Below are 20983 nucleotides of genomic sequence, written 5' to 3'. Positions count from 1 at the left end.
TATTATTTTGAATATTAGGGTGAAAAATGGCCGCCTTCGTATCTAGCAGTCTGGTACACTTCTAAGCATCAAACAGCGCAATATATTTCCGGATGTATTCCGCTAAAGGATTCTAATAAATTCTCATCCCATCAGAGCATTGGTGCCGGAATAATAATATTCAAAATATCCTTAAGCAAAAAAGCTTTAAAACTGACAAGGGAAACAATGTACAAAACAACTAATTCAAGGTATAAAGAGCGCCATCCTTTCCAACCCGGAGACAGGAGCTGGAAAAACACAAGACGATCAACCGCAGCAAAGCCATAAAAACAAGAGGAACCAACCAACGCCAACCAACAATTCCACCAATCAACATTGAACAGCAGCCAACCCATCATGGAGAGAATAGAAAACCATCCAGGTGACCCTACCTGTAGCAGCCAGTAACACCTCCTGTGGAACGTTGGAATAATGGACGAATGGACATAGCAGCCATAGAGACACTGCAACAAAATATAAAAGGAGAGATATATTAATAAAAAAATATTAACAGGAACATAAAACAACAACAAATGGTCTACTTACAAAATGTGACTTGCATCAAACATTCTCTGGTGGAGAATCAATCACTTTCATTAAACACATGGGCCTGGAAGATTCTCCACCGGAGAATGTTTGGTAACATTTGCATTCCTTGCTTCATAAATGGACCCGTTAAACTGTATGTAAACCTTTATGCGTATTTACTTTCTTTTGTGAACTTAACATAGGAAGCATTTTATTATCTATTTAAAGCAGATCTTCACCTTCCAAAAATTTGTTCTATTTGAAATATGAATTTCGGAAGAAGATTAAATTATTTCTACTGTAGTCTATTCTATTCTACTCTATTCTATTTTTTTTTCTATTCTATTCCATCCTTTTGTTTTCCATTCTATTTCATTCTTTTCTTAATTTCGAATTCGATTTTATTTTAGAATTTGATTCAAATTCAATTAAATTAGAATTTTGCACAACATTTTGTTTAGTAATTTCGGATTCGTTTAAATTTGTTACTATTGTGATTTGGAAATTCGAATACATCCGAATCTCCAAATAATGATGATCTGTGGCTATCTGGTGGTCAATATTCTGTCTGGTGTAGGAACACAATTCAGGACTTTTTTGATACATTTATTAGTTGTGAATTCATTCACAGTGCAAATGATTGCACTAGGAGATGGGACTTTTATATTTGATAAAATTATATATTTATTTTTGGGAATTATTAGCACAACATGTTTTATTTACATATCCCAGGAGGCATAGCGTTTCAGGAAAGGAGGAGGGCACAGGCCTATTGGTGCCTCATCAGGAGGCACACGCCTATCGGTACATCATCAGTAGGCACAGGCCTATTGGTGCATCATCAGGTGACACAGGCCCATCGGTGCATCATCAGTAGGCACAGGCCTATCGGTGCATCATCAGTAGGCACAGGCCTATCGGTACATCATCAGTAGGCACAGGCCTATTGGTGCATCATCAGGAGGCACAGGCCTATTGGTGCATCATCAGGAGGCACAGGCCTATTGGTGCATCATCAGGAGGGACAGGCCAATCGGTGCATCGTCAGGAGGCACAGGCCAATCGGTGCATCATCAGGAGGCACAGGCCAATCTGTGCATCATTAGGAGACATAGGCCAATCACTGCATCATCGGGAGGCACAGGCCTATTGGTGCATCATCAGGAGGAACAGGCCTATTGGTGCATCATCAGGAGTACCAGGCCTATCGATGCATCATCAGGAGGCACATGTTACATGTTCCAAAGGTGAACCTTTCCTTTAAGCCTCTGCCCCTAGACATAACAAGGAATAATAAAAAAATTCCTTCCTTGCAGTGGGGCCAGTTGCATTGCAAGGGTGGATTTTTTTTTAATTTTTATTTTCATGGTGTTGGCCTTTAATTATTGTTGTGAGGAGGAAAGCAGTAAAGCTTGTCTAATTCTTAATTGTCCTATTCTAATTGTCTAATTCCCAGATTTCAGCTTTAAGCAGTTCTATCTTTTTCTCCAGCTTACGTCTGTGAACTACTGAGCATATCCCCCCAAGTTAGAAAAATAAAGGCAGGAGGATATGTTCTGTAGTCCTAGCATACCTCCTAACCTAGGGTGACAATGCTTATTCGCCATAGATACACTGAGTGAGCGTTGTCACTCTAGGACAGGAAGTGCGTTACTTGCAGGAACAAAAGCTGAAAATATAGAGAAAACAATCATGAAATAAGAAAACAAATGCAACCACCACATCTAAGAACCAGTAAGTTGCAATATATGACATTTTTATTATTGGCATTAGATACATATGAAATAGGTCATCTGCAATCAATTATAAATTACAGTAATGATTTGATAGAATACAGTACATACTATACACTTGTACGGCTCATGTTAATATATCGATTTGGAAATAATTAGAGATGGCTATGAAAGGCAAATCTTTAAAATAAAATTAATTAAAACAGGCCAATATTAAGTGATGTTTAATTAAAGCGTTTTTATTAAAATGAAAAGCAGAAGAAGGTACTAAAACCATTTCAAATCAAACCACAAAAAACATTCTAAAATAATTTGCTATTGGAAAATTAAGCTCCAAAGATTCATTATAAAATGTCAGTTGTTCCGTCTCCATTGTTCAATAAAACATTAGATCAGCATAAGTGACAGTTTGGTCCCATTCTGGGCTCTGCTTTCTTCTAACACAACCATACCCGCTAGAGAGCAGATCACATGACTGCAATAGGCCAAATAGTACTTCAGCCCTCGTTCACACTGAACGAGGATTGAAAATCGTGCAACTTTATCTGAACTCGCACAATTTCAAAGCTGCATTTCGGGGGCAACTTGAAAGACATTTGTGCGGGTTCATGCACAGATGTCTATGAAGTCGTCCCCTAAGTCACCAAAAGTAGTGCAGGAACTACTTTTGTCAAATCGCACCGATGTGAACGGGGGCTCAACCTGCTTTCTAGAAGCTGTTTCAACTGCCAGCACCTGCTAGCACCTCTGTATGGCATGCTACAGGATTTCAATTAGACAGAGGCAGTCTGAAAACAAATAAAAGCATAGGGCCACCTTCCTGCCATCTTGGGTTCCGCCCACTGTGACTGAATGTCAGAGGCCAGTCACAAGTGCGACCTTTGCAACCTTGGTGGTTCTGCCACTGATGTCAATCTTTTTTATTTTTGTTGTTTTATTTATTTTTTTTATTTTATACAATTTTTTACATATATTTTAGGACCCTCCGTTGGGGGGTTTGGTGAAATATCAGGGATCTGTTTGGTGTCTCAGAGAAAGCGACTGAGGACAGATTCATCAGTCCTTTTCTCTGCAGTTTACAATGCCTCAGCTATAAACAAATAAAAAAAAAATTAAAAAAAGCAGGTACCGATCACATTTACTGGCTCCTTCCTCGCTCTCAAATCTGCCAAATCCTCTGCAGCAGCCAGTGGGAGGTGGGAACCAGGCAGCACTGTGGGGGCCAAGGAAGAAGACAGGGGCCTGGGTCAGCAGGACAGGGATAAGGAGGTGGTGGGAGTGGCATGTAGAGGAACTGATGCCCTACCTGAATGTCTGCGGGAGTGAGAGGAGGAGAAGCAGCAGCTACATGGAGGGATCAATTCCTCTACATGCTGCCGCCCTTCTATCCAGTTCTACAGGGGGGCCACAGAAGCACACAGGGGTCTGGGGCAGCAGGACAGGGATAAGGAGGAGGCAGGAGCAGCATGCAGAGGAACTAATGCCCTTCATTTCCCTCCTGCAGCCTCTGAATGTCTGCGGGAAGGAGGGGAGGAGAAGCGGCATTCAGCAGCTACATGGAGGGATCAGTTCCTCTACATGCCTCTGCCCTCCTATCCAGTTGTACAGGGGGGCCGCAGAAGCAGGTGGGAGTGGCATGAAGAGGAACTGATGCCCTACCTGAATGTCTGCGGGAGGCAGAGGAGGAGAAGCAGCAGCTACATGGAGGGATCAATTCCTCTACATGCTGCCGCCCTTCTATCCAGTTCTACAGGGGGCCACAGAAGCAAACAGGTGTCTGGAGCAACAGGGCAGGGATACGGAGGCAGCGGGATCGGAATGTAGAGCAACTGATGCCCTCCATTTCCCACCAGCAGCCTCTGAATGTCTGCGGGAGGGAGAGAAGAAGCAAGCATTCAGTGGCTACATGGAGGGATTGTTTCCTATACATGCCATAACTCTCCTATCCAGTTGTACAGAGAGGCTGCACGGGCCCCCTGGAGCATGGTGCTGGGTTGCAATGGCGACCCCTGCGACCCCATATGTATGCCCTTGCAGATAAGCACTCCCACATTTCTGATGCAACACAGAGAAAATGGCAGGGCATAGATTGGATGTTGTGTGATTTACCTGCCCCTTTAGAGAATAGGGATAAGCTAGGTGAATGAATACGTGGACATAGGAAAATTGATAAGCCAAGACGCAACAAATTGCAGCCACACCATGTGAGGCCATCATTACAAGTTAGGGAAAAACAATACAGGGGCTATTAATACACATCCCCAACATCCTCCACCCCCTACTCCTACCTGCCGCTCGCCAGTGTTTCTCAGGCTTACTATTTCCTCCGGTTTGCCCGAGAAAACACCTGACAGTAGATACTCTTTGAATGACTATGGCCTTTTTGCGTTTAAGGTAAAGAAGAGATTTGGGGTCTTTTTGACCCCATATAGGACCTGTCATTCCTTTTTCTGTTTCAAGGAATGTTTACATTCCCTGCAATAGGAATAAAAGTGATTTAAAAAAAAAAAATTAGAGGGAAAGTGTAAAAAAAAAAAAAAAAACAAATAAGAAAAAAAAAATTAAAGTGCCCCCATCCCTCCGTGCTCGTGCGCAGAAGCGACTGTAAGCTGCGCCTGCATTTGTAAACAGTGTTTGTACCACACAAGTGAGGTTTCGCCACAAATGTTAGAGCAACAGCAATAATTCTAATGCTGGACCTCCTCTGTATCTCTAAAGAGGTAACCTGTAAAGGCGTTAAAACATTGCCTATTGGAGATTTTAATGTACCGTAGTTTGTCGCCATTCCACGAGCGTACGCAATTTTAAAGCATGACATGGGTATCTATTTACTCTTACATCTTTCACATTTTACTAAAAAATTTAGGGAAATATGTTTTTTTTTTTTCCAATTCATTTAACCACTTAAGCCCCGGAAGATTTTACCCCCTTCCTGACAGGGCCTATTTTGCGATTCGGCACTGCGTGAATTTAACGGACAATTGCGCGGGCGTGCGACGCTGTACCTAAACGAATTTGACGTCCTTTTTTTCCCACAAACAGAGATTTTTTTTGGTGGTATTTGATCACCTCTGTGATTTTTTGATCATGCACTATAAACAAAAAAAGAGCGTCAATTTTGCAAAAATAACAATATTTTTCAAATTTTTTTATATGACATTCCCCCCCAAAAAAATGTAAAAATCTAATTTTTTTTAACATTTTCAGCCAATTTGTTTTATGCTACATATGTTTGGTAAAAAAAATCGCAAAAAGCGTATTTTGATTGGTTTGCGCAAAAGTTATCGCGTTTACTAACAAAGGGAAAGATTTTTGTCATTTTTTTTTTAAACGCGTAATGGCGGCGATCTGCGATTTTTTTGCGGTACTGCGACATTGTGGCGGACAGATCGGACCCTTGACTGATATTTTTGACACTTTTGGGGTTACCAGTCACATTACTACAGTAATCAGTGCTATACATATGCACTGTTACTGTAAAATGACACTGGCAGTGAAGGGGTTAACTTTTTTTGAGAGGGAGGGGTTATGTGTGTCCCTAGGGGCGTGATTCTAACTGTGATTGGCTGTGGCTTGAGGTGTAGGAGCAGTGATCAACGGTCCTACATAGTAGAACCGTATGATCACTATTCTTACACAGGGGAGAATGACAGGCGGCTTGTTTACATTAGCCGCCTGCCTTTCTCCTGCTCTAACGGACTATCGCGAGTGACCGGCGGACATCAGGTCCGCCGGTCACACGCGCGGGGGGTCCGTGACCGAGCGGGAGCGGGAGCGCGCCTCCGGCGGCGCGCGCTCGCTCCCTAGACCCTCACAGGCTAGCGACGTACCCCTACGTCGCTTTGCCTGTGAGGGGCTGACCACCACAGTAAATAGTCGTGCGGCGGTCGGCAAGCGGTTAAATGTATTATAAAAAAAAAAAAGTTGCATCTGAAAAACTGCTGCGCACATACCATGTAACATAAAAAATTGCAACGATCGCCATTTTATTGCCTAGGGTATCTGCTTTTTTAATGTATAATGTTTGGGGGTTCTAAATTATTTTCTAGCAAAAAATACTGATTTAAACTTGTAAACAAAAAGTGCCAGAAAAAGTCTGGTTGGCAAGGGGTTAGTAAGATTTATTTCTGTCTGTGTCACTATTGGTGAGACTCTCCCCAACTTAGATCTTCTCCATGGAGGCCCAAACAAGAATAAGACATCATTTCAGATCTAACCTTTCCACACTGTATCCATAAAAAAAAAAAAAAAAAAGAAGTGAAGGTGGAGTTACCCCAGCGAAATAAACCTTCATCATGTAACTAGCGGATGATATATGTAAAACAAATAGGGATGAGCTATCTCTTCTCGGCTGTCATGACGGTTTGACATACATTTCAGCCCTGGAATTTTTCTTTGCGCTCCAGGTTGTGGTACTACAAAAGATGTCAAAAAGGAAGCCATGACCTTTAATATTAGACGTAGGTGGCAGACAGAATTTATGGCACAGATATACTGTATATTTCCTATCCTAAGCATAGACGTTATTGAACTGCTGCCCTTTTCTACTCCCCGGCTCGATTTCCCAGCTGAATTTCAAAACTTACAATCCAGATCAAACTCCGAGTTGAACAAACTTGGCTTTTCAAATTTTGAGCTGGGAACTCATTAATCATAACTGGCATTCTTCATTCTCTGGCTTTGCTCAGGGTAAATATTTCTCTCTGGCTAAGCATCACGCCGAGATTTTTTCTTTCCCCCCTTTTTTATATTTAATTGCGAAAGGTGTTTTTTCTCTTCTCTCAGATGTTTAAAATGATTTGGGGGAATAGAGATGTGCCTGGTGCGATGTTCATTAGTCGTCTAATGATGTTGTAACTCGGGATGATGCTATTTTTTGTTTCCGATCGGCCGCTGTCTTTCAGATATTCCATTTAAAAAAGAAGGAATCGTGGTAATGTAAAATGTACAAGAAAAATTGGGAAAGACAGGTGTTCACATGGAACTATTGTCATATGTGTGGACTTCATGGGCATATCATGAGACATACATACACTTTATATTCTTTGAATAAAAGTCAGTTTATTAAATATTCCATAAAAATCTCAATAAAACACAGAGACTGGTCCCAGTTTAAGCTCAGCTCATACATAGGAGATCAATGTCTCCAAACAATCACTGTCATGTATATCATACATATATATAGATTAAATTGGTACAGACCTTTAAATTTAAATTTAGACGTTTCTGTATGTCTCCACGGTCCTGAAGAAGCTGTATGCAAAACAGGTTGACCAGTGAACAGACGAGAACCACATATCTGCACATTTTGTGATATGTACCAATTTAATCTATGATATCTATGATATACATGACAGTGATTGACAATGACAAAATGTGCAGATGTGTGGTTATTGTCTGTTTTCTGGTCAACATGTTTCGCATACAGCTTCCTCAGGACCGTGGAGATATACAGAAAAGTCTGTACCAATTTAATCTATATATGTATGATATACATGACAGTGATTGTTTGGAGACATTGATCTCCTATATATGAGCTGAGCTCCAACTGGGGCCAGTCTCTGTGTTTTATTGAGATTTTTAAGGAATAATTAATAAATTGACTTTTTTTTCAAAGAATATATAGTCCATGTATGTCTCATGATGTGCCCATAAAGACCACACATACGAGAGTAGTTCCATGTGAATACCTGTCTTTCCCAATTTTTCTGATTAGATAGGATGTTGGCATGCTCAGAATAGCTCCCATTTTTCCCTTTGTAAAATGTACAAGCTTGCAGAATTGTCAGTTGTAATAGCTCCTCGAAGCCTTACTAAGGGGCAACTGGGCCCGTTAGCGTTTGTTTGTATTAGGGGTTGTAGGGCTTGAAAAAACCCAGGGTTGAGCTGCCTTTTTACCACCCCTCATCTGCTCCCCCATTAGCTGAAAGGGCAGCAGCTAGGGGGTGTGCAGCAGGAATTATACCCCTAGCACTACGGTCCGCCAAGCATGATTCATTTGTGCGGCAACCCTGTGGAGGTCCAGCATTTAGGGCAGGAGTGTCAAACTGGCGGTCCTTCAGTTGTTGTGGAACTTCAAATCCCATCATGCCTTTGCCTGTGGGAGTCATGGTTGTAACTGTTGGAAACTGCATTGCCTCATGGGACTTGTAGTTCTGCAACAGCGGGAGGGCGACTAGTTTAACATCTGTGCTTTAGGGGATTAAAAAGGGGTAGGGTGTTGTTACCAGTGCCGGGACAAAGTCACCTAGAGCCAAGGGCAAACATGCCAAATTGTGCCCCCCAAAGATACATGAGCATGTGTCAGCAAAAAACCCTGCCCCCCCCCCCCAAAAAAAAATCAAGCACTAATCTGCATGCTTAGTCCAAATCCTCTCATTCCACATATGCTCCTAGCACAATTACCCCCCACCCCAAAAAAAAAATCCTCCCTCCTATCATAAATCCTCTACCCCTTAAATTTTCCCTCTGAGCACAAATTCTCTCCCCCGCACTCCAAATCTCCCCTCCCAGCACAAATTCCCCTCCTCCAATCTTCCATTCTAGCACACAACCCCCCCCAAAGGGGAGATTTGGGGGGTGGCAGGGGATATTTATTGTTCTAGGAGGGGAAATTTGGTGGAAGGTGCAAAGAGTGGTGATTTAGGGGGATTTGTGTTGGGACAGGGGATGGGGGAAGAAGATTTGTGCCAGTAGGGGGGATTGGGGGGGGGGGGGATTTGTGCTGGGATGGAGGGATTTGGAGTGGGGGGGGAGATGTAACTAGGAGGGGAATTGTAGGGGTAGAGAATTTGCAATGATGGTGATTTTTTTGGGTGGGTTTGGGGGCAAAGATTTGTGCTGAGAGCAGGGATTTCAGCGGAGGGGTGGATTTGTACTTAGAGGAGGGGAATTTATGCTTGCGGGTAAGCATGTAGATTAATGCTCAGTTTTTTTGTGGGGGGTTTTTGCTGACACATAATGTTCAAATATCTTAGGGGGTGGAGCACAGTTTGTCATATTCGCACTGGGTTCTAGATGACCTTGCCTCAGTACTGGTATTCTCCATAATATAAAATAAGAAATTCTGAAGGGCTCGGCAAGTGTGGACACCTAGAGCCCACCACCGAGATCTGACCACCCCTGAAATTGTTAGATGATCCAATTCTCCAGCATCTATCAAGCGTAGGTTTTGGGTGGATGGACCCTTTAAACACGTAATGTATGAATGAACATATGACAAGCAATATTTTATCATCTGCCATGTTTTGCAGAGGTATTCCCCAAGGAGGCTGACATATTAGCAAGAATAAACTGTTTACTCATCATTAGAATAAAAATAGAGAGCTAGTGGAACCATCCCAAGCCATCCGATTTTTCCCTTGAGGGCCTGTCAGCGAGCCTTAGTCCACTGCTCATGAATGCTATAAATCAGACTCAATAACAGCCTGGCATGCTCAAAAAAAAAAAAGAGAAAAACAAATAAAAAAAACGATCCTATGACTGCGGACAAGGTCTGGATTAAGGTCTCTTGCATTATTTCAGTTTTTCTATCCATCACATCTCCATTCGAAGTGACAGTGTTGGTGCCGTGTGCTATCTTAATATAAAATGAAGAAAAAAAAAAAAAAAGTAAATTGCAAAAAGTGTTTCTGGCAGTTATAATGGCTGTTACCTTTATGTTTCCAATGCAGAGAGCCATGTATCAAATGCATACGGACCTCTGAAGTCAACTAATTGAGTTCTGGCACCAAAATCCCATATATTGAAACATAGGGCTAAAAAAATCTATGCTTAACTGGATTTTCAGGGAACCAGAAAGAACTTTTGCATAATAACATGGCTATCATAGGCACAGGGGGTGTGTCAGGTGTGCCTGGGCACACCCTAATCACTATGTGTGGTGCTAATTCCCCCCCTGTTGTCCCTGCAGAGCTGCTGGCTTCCCTCCTCTCCCCCGGCTGCTGTGGGGATGTTTTAGGATGGACAGCGGGGGAAGGGGCTGGTAAATGTAGTTTACCGACCCCTTCCTTTTCTAAAGGAACACATAGAACATACTCACTGTGTCCTTTCATATCGGAAGCATAGTAAACTATGTTTTCTATGCTTCAGTTTGTGAATGAACAGGAAGCCGCTTAGCACAGAACACTTCCCATTAATTCAGGATGCAGAAAAAAGCATGTTTGTTTGAGCTTTTGGGTGCACACCCCAAGGCCAGGTTTAGAGCCCATTCACACTGCCGCGACTTGTCAGGGACTTGTCAGCCTGAGAAATCGCGGTCGGTCGTGGTCCATTGAGTAGCACAGGACCCGTTCAAATAGGAGCGACACAAGTCGCTCCGACTTAGAAAGAGGGTCCTGTACTACTTTGGGGCGACCTCGGAGCGACTTGCATAGACTTCCATTATGTGAAGTCCCTGCAAGTCGCGCCGAAGTTGCGGTGCACAGCGGTGCACGCGACTTCACAGGTCGCCCCCCCGAAGTCGTGTCGCCTCAGTGTGAACCGGCTCTTACACTTGCTGTGGCCACGGGTCACCACAGGGAATCCGGTGCTTAACGTTTCAGGTGCGAATCAAGTCAAAATTTTTGCCTGAATTCGCACCTGAAACTGAGCCGAAGACGCACAGGACCCTTTTGAAATTTGGACCCCGACCACCCCGGAGCTGTGTGAACCGGCTCCATTGAGAGCCGGTCACACCCTCCTGTCATGCAAATTGGATGCGGGGAAATCCGAATCCTATTCGCATCAGTGTGAACCCAGCCTAATGCAATATACTGCTCACACCTATGATGGCAATCAGTTAAACTAATAAAAATTTGGCATGACTGAATAACTTTCCGGTACCTTGAAAGTCCCACTAACTATAGTAATTTGTCCAGTGCATTGAGCCCTCTTTTTCTCCCTTTTTCAATATAGCTGTCTTTGCAGACTGTAAGAAAATGTTCACAGAGGATTCTTTCTCTATGTGTTCCCAACCCGGCCCCCTAAAATATGCTTAATTGCTGCTTTAGCCCCAAGCTTTTATTTTGAGGGATCTTGTCAGCTCAAAAATGTTTCTCTCTGCCTTCATTTCAAGGGTACCTCAGAGGGAAACCTCCACACCCTCATCTTATCTCTTACCCAGAAGCAACAAAAACTGTAATCCTTAAATTATTATTATTATTTTACCAGATTTATATGGCGCTAACAGATTTCACAGCTCTTTATAAAATGGCGGGAGACAGTACAGATACAATAAAATACAAAACAAGAGGGCTCAGGCAGCTCGTTAGAGCTTATAGTCTAAGGCTCGGTTCTCACTACTGTGACCTGAAAGTCGCGTGCGTGACTTATGGTGCGACTTTTCCAGACGACGTCCTGGCAAATTGCTGGAGACTTGAGTACTACTTTGATGCGACTCTTGGCGCTTTTCCACTGCATGGAACCGCATGGTATGGTGTAGGAACGGTTCGATACGGTACGGTACGGTATGGCGGCGCTTTTCCACTGCATGGAACCGAACGGTACGGCTCTCAAAAACAGTACCACCTCGATTGTGGTTTCAAGAGGTACCATACCCGGTACCATATCCCACAATCCTTTGCACGCAGTCACTACTAGCCACTGATTGGTCAGAGAATCCCACCCAACCCGTTGTTATCCCACCCACTTAACTTTAGTACTACTTTAGTGTAAAAGCAAACCATACCGTACCGTACCGTACCGAACCGTTCCAACACCGTACCATGCGGTACCAGCAGTGGAAAAGCAAACTGGGCCAAGCAGGGCCGAGTAGAGCCGAGCCGAGCCGGTACTTGCAGTGGAAAGGTGCCATTTGTCTTGTGCAGGTATGCAGAGATAACAGCATACAGGAAGATGCCATGCACTGTCTGGGTAATCTTTCTGTAATGTTGGATCGAAATAACATTAAGACTTGGTGGCGACCTCCATTAAAGTCTATGGGCACAAGTTGGATAGAAGTCGCCTTGAAGTAGTACAGAAACCTTTTCTAAAGTCGTTGCAACTTCAGTAGCGCTAATTAAGACATCTCTCTGACTAACATGGGATTTCAGATGTCATGTGACTTGGGGTCTCACAAGTCAGATCTCAAGTCGTGGCAGTGTGAACTTAGCCTAAAAGTGAGGGTCAAGTGATACAAAAGGTAATAACTGTGGGGGGTCAGCTGGTGGAGAAAATAGAAGTACAGTTTATTAGGCCTCTCTGAAGAAGTGGATTTTTAGGGACAGAGTAGGATAAAGCTATATAGATTGGGTTATTGAGTTCCAGAGGATGGGAGAGGCTCTAGAGAAATCCTGAAGGTAAGCATGAGAGGAGGTGACAAGGCAGCTACAGAGCAGGATATCTTAGGAAGAGAATGATTTGTTTGTATTTTCAGATGAGGTTGTTGATGTAGCTCGGGACAGAGTTGTGAATGGCTTTGTTTATTGTTGCTAGTATTTTGAATTTTGTTCATTGGGCGAGCAGAAGGCAGAGGGATTGGCAGAGAACAGTGGCAAACAATTGGTAAGGTGCATAAGACTGGCAGCAGCATTCATGATGGACTAAAAGGGGGGGTAGTTTATGTATAGGTAAGCCAACGAGGAGGGAGTTACATTAGTCATGGCTAGAGATGAGTAGGGAGGGTATAAGTAGCTTTGTGGTGTCATTGGTTACGAAGGGGTGTATTTTGAAGATGATATGAAGGTTAAGGTGGTAGCATTTGTAGAGTGATTGAATGTGGGAACAAAAGGAGAGGTCAGAGTCCAGAATTACACCTAACACCCTGGCATGCGGGGAGGCACTGAGAGCTGTGCAATTGATCACGATGGAGAAGTCAGGGGAGGAGGCACGTAGTGTGGAGTCGAATATTATGAGCTCAGTTTTGAAAGACTGAGTTTTAGGAAGTTTTGTGACATTCATACTGTTATGTGCATTATTAAATTAGTGATGCCCAAGGAGACTAACGGGGTGAGCTGAGGGGTTGAAAGATATATTTGGGGTGTTATCAGCATAGAAATTGTATTGGAAGCCATGGGAGGCTATGACCTGATCAAGGGAGGAAACGTAGATAGAGAATAGAAGAGGTTCAAGTCTAGAACCTTGAAAGACCCCAACGGAAAGGGGCATAGGGGAGGAGGAGTTTGATTTCTAAGTGACACTGACAAATTAGATCTAAATCTATTCACCAAAATTTCAATTAAGTTGTAACATGCTAATGCCATATCAAAAATGGATTGCAATTTTACTAGAATCTACATTAAAATAATCCCCTGCCATGGAGGTCATTTCAGGCACTTTCTGCTATGAGGTGACATCTGTCTCTTAACTGCATTGTCACTCTGTTGTTCCCTGCTGGAGACTACAAACCATCATGCCAAAACACATTGTGCAGCCATGGTCCACAGTTTTCACCAGCAGGAAGACAAAGCCGGTCCAGAGCAGAGATGTGCAGTCAACGCTGGAGGAAATGTCTACAAGATCGCCTTTGACCACCTTTCATAGAGATATCTGTTATAGGGATCATCTGGCTTCAGTACATTCCATGTCACAAGCCTGTGGAATGTAAAGCAAAAGTGAAATCAAAGCACCTGATCTGCATACTTATTCCTGGTCAGCGACACAGAAAACACTAAAGCCAAAGGAATAATATCACAATCATACAGCTTGCAATTTTAGAAGGCACTCCTCGAACTCTGAAGCTACCTTCTTATTAATATCATCATACGTTTCCTTTAATTCTGCATCCAGGAAAGCGCGGCAGTTATAACGCCTGCGCGTCTTTTGAAAAAAAATACGTCGTCGGCTAGAATTCCCGTTGAATAAGCAGAATTCCCCTCCTTGTGTCTTGCTTCCGGCCTACTAAAATTAATCTTTTACATGAAAGCAGAACACGATGCTCTAAAATAAAACCATTAGACATTTCTGACAGGCGGGACGCGGAGCTTTTGACGTACGTCTCATATTGTATCATGCATACATGTATGTCTCTCGGCTGGAGACCAGCATGCGAGCGTGCCGGCTGAATGTAAAACAAGGCTGATCAGTGTGCAGGGCGCGCCATCGCCTGCGGACTATGTGGAATAGAGTGTTGGGCCTGCTTAATGCATACATGCTGATGTGGTGCGTGGATATTAAGTCAGAGTGCTGTGTGCTGGGGAGATGTCAGGAGACATTGTAGCCGCTATGACTGTGGGAAAAGATCAAGTCATCTGCACAGTCTACTATCACTCGCCTACAAATCGATCACTGCACATTTCAAACATAATCAACCTCTCTGCCATGAATCTGCCATATGGGTTCTGTATGCAGAAATAAATCACACCTACTGATTAAAGTTTATGTAAAGCCAAAACTTTTGGAGAGAGTAGGACAGCCATTCTCAACTAGGGTTCAGTGGAACCCTGGGGTCCCTCCTGAGGTTTCTAGGAGGTCATTGATCTGTGATTGATTGATGTCCCATCTGATGGTGCCTCCATAGTCATCAACTCTTATTTAGGCCAGTGGCAAGACACCAATGATCGATTTAGTTGTCTGAATGGGATCGCCGTTATAAGGCTTGCATTATCTCAACTGACCACCAATGTAAGCAGATTGTTTTCCCACTGACCCCCAATGAATTGGTCTTAAAAAGTGTTTCCCAGATACCTGGAAACATTTTTAAGGGTTCTTCTGGGATAAAAAGTTGAGAAAGCCTGGAGTAGGGACAAGACACCAGAGACTGTTTTACTTGTCTGTAAGAATGGCATTCAGCCTCTCTAAGGGGGTTGCATCATTCCAACTGGCCAAAAATGTAAGCCTACAAATAGATCACTGCACACTGTAAACATAAGCTACCATACGAATTCTGTACGCACAAATGGATCACACCTATTTTTCACATTTTATGTAAGGCCAAACTTTTAAAGAGTGTAGGGCAGCCATTCTCAAAAAGGGTTCCATGAAACCCTAAAGTTCCTACAGAGGTTGCACGGAGGTCCTTGAACCTTGGCTAATTATCTCCCATCCAAAGGTGCCTTCATAGTTCCAGTGCTCTCACTACTTAATAGAGTCAGCGCATAGATCCCAACTGTCCCTGATTTCAAGAGCTTATCCCTGATTTGGAAAAGACTTCTCCTTTAGGGGGCATGGCAGGGGTGTGTGTCCTATGCCTACATACTTTTGCTAACAGGTGTCCTTCATTCCCATCTCAAAAAGCTGGGAGGTACGCGAGCAGCATGGCACTAATGATTGATTTTATTTGTCTGTAATAGTGGCATTCAGATCCCCGCTGTAAGGCTGGCATCACCTCAGCTGACCTCCAATGTAAGTAGATTTTTTCCCACTGACTCCTAATGAATTGGTCCTAAAAGGGCTTCCCAGAGACCTGGAAAAATGTTATGGGTCCTTCTGGGGTAAAATGGTTGAGAAAGCCTGGAGAAGGTAAATTTTGCTATTTGTGACCATTGTGACCGGGACTTAAAGTGAGGGAAAATCTAAAATTTTAAGTTATCATCAGACCAGGAATATAAATGTAGTCTTTGAAGGGGGGACACATGTTACGATGACATCTAAGAGGGAATTTCCTTGATTTTGGAGAGACTTTTCCTCTTTCCTGTTGTGCCTCAATACAGGAAGTAAAGAAAGTCTATCTATAAAAAAACCTTGTCTACCTACTCTATCCAAAAGTTGACTTTTACTTTTAAAGCATTGTGAACGCACCTCTGAAGAAGCAAACATTAAAACAGCAAATAATAATTGAATTTTTTTTAACTTAAATTAACTTTTGTTAAAAAAAAATTTGTGTACATTTTTTGGATGTTTTATTTTCTAGTCACTCGACTGCATGGACTCCCTTCGTGTCCCTATCCCCCAAAATTGTGTGTCTGCTTTGTAAGCTGGTGGACAGTGTGTGGCATTACACACAGTGGAGAAGTACTGTCATAAAGCCCAGATTACTACTGAACTGCCCTCAGCCAACTCTGCCTCTATAATCAATATGAGCAGCTGCAGTTCGACAGCAAGGCTTCTGCAATCAACACAGCATGTCTGGCTAAGGTGTGGTGGCTAAACTGAGTAATGCCTTGGCACAGCGTAGTGAACTCCAAGCAGTAAGTACTAATATGTAAAGTGTCCATGCCAACACAGGTCTGGTCTGTTTGGCGTGGTCAATATCACATCACTGGGTTTTTACTACTCCAGGCAGGTAGTGCCATGGTTGGAATTCGAACCAACAACCCTAGTGCTGCTAAGCAGAAGTGCTAACCACTTAGCCACTGTACTGCCCATTACCCACATGTAATGCTGAGACTCCATGGTTGAAAGAGCTGAAATCCAGTGAATGAAGGGGTTAGGCCAGGGACAACCAGACGGGATGGATAGGGCTAGAAGATGCCAGGAATAGAGGGGGGATCTTTCTGACATGCTGCACCTTCTAATGTACATTGTGAGAAGATCACAGTGTGCAATGAAATCAGAGTAAGTAATTTTAGTCCAGGAGAGGGGTCGGTACAACTGTGCAAGACTAAAGGAAAGGCCAGAGGTCAGATTTAACCTCATACAATGGGATACGATTCATCTCTCCACTGAACACAAACATACAGCAATGGTAATAAACAGGACTTGAAAAAAAGGTCTATAAAAAAAAAAAGTTTGAATAAAAGAAAAAAAAAAAAAACAAAGAAACTGAAAAGTAATGTATTCATTAAAAGATGCCCGAAAAATTGCAGAAGTCAATAAATTTTCATCATATGAAAATGGATCTCCCCTTTAAGTGGTTTCCAGCACTGCCATAAACAAGACATTTAAGGTCCAATCTCCATTAATAACTTTACGCGTTTTTCTTAATGCTGCCGCCTGGAGGCTGGCAACAAGTTGTTAAATCTCGGCGTCAACGATATTTTAAAAGTACAGTTTTAGCAGAGCCTAAATGTGATTATTTACTCTTTTCCGCAAACTCATGGGAATGAGATTTATGATGTTCCGCTGTGTGTGATGTACCAAATTTTAACGGAAGATAATGAGTTTAGGTATGTTAATGTGTTCCTCTGGCTCTACCTTTCTGACTTATAGAAAAACTGATAAAACCTGATGTTGCAAAAGCGCCGCCACTACAAATCACGATTCCTGCTGTATCTGGCGGTGGAAAAGTTTTATTTCTGTTACTTGTCTACATTTGGGGAATATTTACTTTTTTTTTTAGCCAGCTTTCAATATTTGTAGTAAAGATCCAACTTTTTCGTTTTAGGTTGACTGACGCTTCTATACCCTCACCTAGTTCAAAAGCAGCCTGAGAACCGCCTGAGAACCCCATAGAGGATTCAGGACTGGGACCCCCGTGGCATCAAGAGTGACCTTTTCAATCCTGCATGGGGACAGGTTTTTCTCTACATGTGCCTACAGAAGGTTGTGTGCCCCACGGCAGGGTAACCAGGGCCTCACCAGGTGTAAGTATTTTTTTTATTTTTTATTATTGATAAAAGTTTGGAGTTAATCACCTTTTTTGGGTCACTTGCTTTACTTTAAGGGCTCTTCCACCTCCCTTTTTACTTTTCTGGGCAGCACCCCCAGCTGCCCCCTGGGTCATTAGTCAACCTGTTGCAGCTGAACTCCTTGGATGTCCATGGACCACCACATCCTAAATCACTGATCTCTACTTTGTAACCTAATAAAGTCTGCAATCTAGGAGCATCACGCATTGAAAACTATGGATTACTGGTGAAGACCAAATGATAGTTTGGCCCCAAAGAGAACCTACATTACCAGCCAGTAGCACAAAGGTTTCTTTCTCCTCTTTATCTAGGAGGAGACTGGACACAGGTGGGTTAAGCAGACCATCACTAGATGATGGCATAGAGTGCTGTGAAAAAAGTATTTGCCCCCTTCCTCATTTTACTTTTTCACAGTGCTGTACATTGAAACCTTCCATAAAAATCACTAATGACTTTTGTAGACTCATCCCCAAATTCATCTTTAGTGTCAGTTTCAGTTACTTAGCATACACACCCCTTTTTCTCTCCCTCTCCCCCTTTGTTTTCTTTCTTCCCCCCTTTTTTCTGTTTGTTATTTTTCTCTTTTTTTCTGGGTGTTAGAAGACATCTAATACATTTTGCTACTGGTATTATTCGGGCTGTATTGATGTGCATGTTTTACTGACCTACTCAGTACTCATGTTATAGCAAAGATTGTGTACATTGGAGCATTTTACTTGTAGTTGTGTACAACGTAAACCGCAGGGATGTGACTTCTGCATTGTTTGTGTTTTTTTTTCACCTTTGGATTGTAAAACCTTAATAAAACTTGAATATAAAGAATCACCAATGACAATGTGGAGGAGGTTGCCCTCTGGGCTTTTTTTTTTTTCAATCAGAATATATATAGTGTATGGTGAGACCTTCAGGGACACATTTCTGTCTTCAATACAGAGGTGGGTGTAAGCAATCTCCTGGAGTGGGGGGCAGGTGCAGGGTGTGTATGAATGAGGTCAGCTGGTGAAAAATTTCCTGTGTCTTAACAGTTTTCATGTCCTAAATCTACATAACAGGAAGCAACAAATGTTTCTATGGAACATGCTGGAGGCTGAGGTAATGCCTGTCCTAAAATGCATTGAAAGCTTTTTCTTTTTTGCAACAGAAGTAAATTAATGGTATATTGGTACATAGGGATGCCGGAATTTAGAAAAAAATGGGAACTTAGCCTTTAAAGCATAACTCCACTTTTGTTGAGAAAAAACTTTCCTTTCTGGGTGATTTATGTACATTGTAAGGATTATAACAACCTTTCTTGCAGATTCCTACCTTTTGTTATTCTGAAGAAATCCCTCTGTGTCTCTCTGTGTCCCTATGGAAAAATTAGTCTAATGGGAGTGGTTTCATAAGTATCAATCAGCTGTGGCACCTGCAGGGCACTAATTAGGAAATCTGCTGGGCCTGCATCCCTTTTGTTCCTATTGTGAGTATCTCACCAAAAATGAAATTTTTGTTCCAGGGAATACCGGAAATCTGACTTGTATCTTAGGCAGACTTCTGGGAAAATGGGTGAGCCAATCATACAGAACAAAACAAAACAAAACAGGAAATGATGTTTCTGGGGGTGTGGTCAGTATACATTCTGTGTACAGAACACCTCCAGGTAGCCATATTGCATTGCATTTTCAGAAAATAAGGTAATTTTTAATAACATTTAATTACAATATGACTTGTGTCACAATTGTATAAGCTGTATTATTTTTTCTTTATTTGGAATTTTTTTCCCCACGAAAGTGAAGTTACCCTTTAAATATCAAGAATAAACATATATATATAAAAAAAACTTTAAGAAGTTAAAACAACCTATGTATTTAGCTGTCTGAACAGAGATCAATCTCAACTTAAAAACGACACTTGCAATCTGGTTGCGTAAATAACAAAAAGTAGCTGTTGTGGGAAAAAAATTTCATTTAAAAAAAAAAGAAAGCAATTTCGAATGTTTGAAACTTCAAAATTGCAAAAGCGGGGAGTAGATTGTCGCAGCCCGCTCAATTCCAAGTGATTTTTTTTTTTCCGACAGTAAACTGTTGGAAGCGTTCAAGATCTCCCTCCACGTGTGTGGCCAACCCTGCATTACTCCTAATCAGTAGATGTTTCTTTTGCTGCGCCAGAGAAGAAGAGGTTAACAGAAAATTCCAGTCTCACTAATTACGTTTTATTGACAACGCACCTCGCAAAAGGCCCGCCAGCGCACAAGACTGAGACGCGGCACACGAGGCTGCGAGACAAATAAAAGAAAAGCCCTCGCACAGTTTTCATTACGGAATTCTGTTTCAGTTAAATTACCCAGAGTCCTCCAGCTGGCTGATGGCATCTCAAAAGCTACTCTGTTACCCACGTAATTTGGTTAGTATCAACCGGAGGTTAGACAGAAACAAATTAATTCCAGTCCCGAGCCAAAGTTATTGGTTTTTATAACTTCCTTTAATGACTTCTGTTTTTATAATTAGTGTTAACAAAATACATTTTAATTTGATTTTGCCTTGAGTTCCCATCTGAAAAAAAAAGTGGTTCCTTATTAGAGTACACCTTGGCTGATCTTTGCTTTCTAGAGGTTGCGTAAAAGCCAAAACCCCCCCTCGTTTCATAATGACACCGGGCTTTCATTACCGTCTGTATTCCCGAAATTATCTTTGGTTTGGAATATTGGACTGAGCCTAATATCTTTTGTTTAGGCAAATGTACAAAAGTTAATAACTGCTCACTTTTTTATGTCTTTAGAAGTCATGAAATGATTATTCTGCTCAGGAAAAGTGTCTGTACACCAAACCGTACACCGACTGTGGCCACAGATAAAAGGAACATGACAGATTCTGGGTTGCGGTTGAATTAGAGCAGCCTGCTTTGGATGGATTTAAAAGATAAAAGCACTTTCAACCAACTTCTCCATAAATTAATATAGTTAGACAAATCAAGCAAATGTGCAAATAAACTGTTTACTTTTTATTTTTTTATACCTTTATTCTGCTAGCCTCTAAATGCTGCCAACTTAAAGTGAACCTGTTCAAAGGCACTAAATTTACTATTTAGTTACTTCCTATTCCTACAAATACTTCAGGTGTCGTTCAGAGCACCCCAGTCCTTATACAAGCTTGTAGGAGAGAGAAAGATTAGGAAGTCTCACCAGTGGGGTGATGTTCACTACAGTTAGTCTCCAACATACAAACTTTCACAAGTTGTGAACTTGTTAGTTCACATTTCTGGCATACATTCTTATGTGTGCATCCTCTACAAGTGGTT

At 42.2% G+C, this 20983-nt stretch overlaps 1 protein-coding gene across 9 annotated transcripts in view; it reads right to left on the bottom strand.

Annotated features, from left to right (window-relative positions):
* Window positions 1–20983, bottom strand: part of CAMTA1 (calmodulin binding transcription activator 1) — a 2131086-nt gene that overhangs the window by 859569 nt on the left and 1250534 nt on the right. For all 9 annotated transcript variants that reach the window (XM_082273273.1, XM_082273274.1, XM_082273270.1 and 6 more), the window contains exon 5: window positions 414–485. In XM_082273273.1, coding sequence (XP_082129399.1) covers window positions 414–485 — 72 coding nt within the window. The remainder of the gene's footprint in view (window positions 1–413; window positions 486–20983) is intronic.

Source organism: Pelophylax lessonae, assembly GCF_965119305.1.
Source record: "Pelophylax lessonae genome assembly, chromosome: 12".
In the NCBI taxonomy this organism is placed as follows: Eukaryota; Metazoa; Chordata; class Amphibia; order Anura; family Ranidae; genus Pelophylax; species Pelophylax lessonae.
Note: the sequence above shows the minus strand (reverse complement) of the source record. Positions and strands in the feature narration are given on the sequence as shown.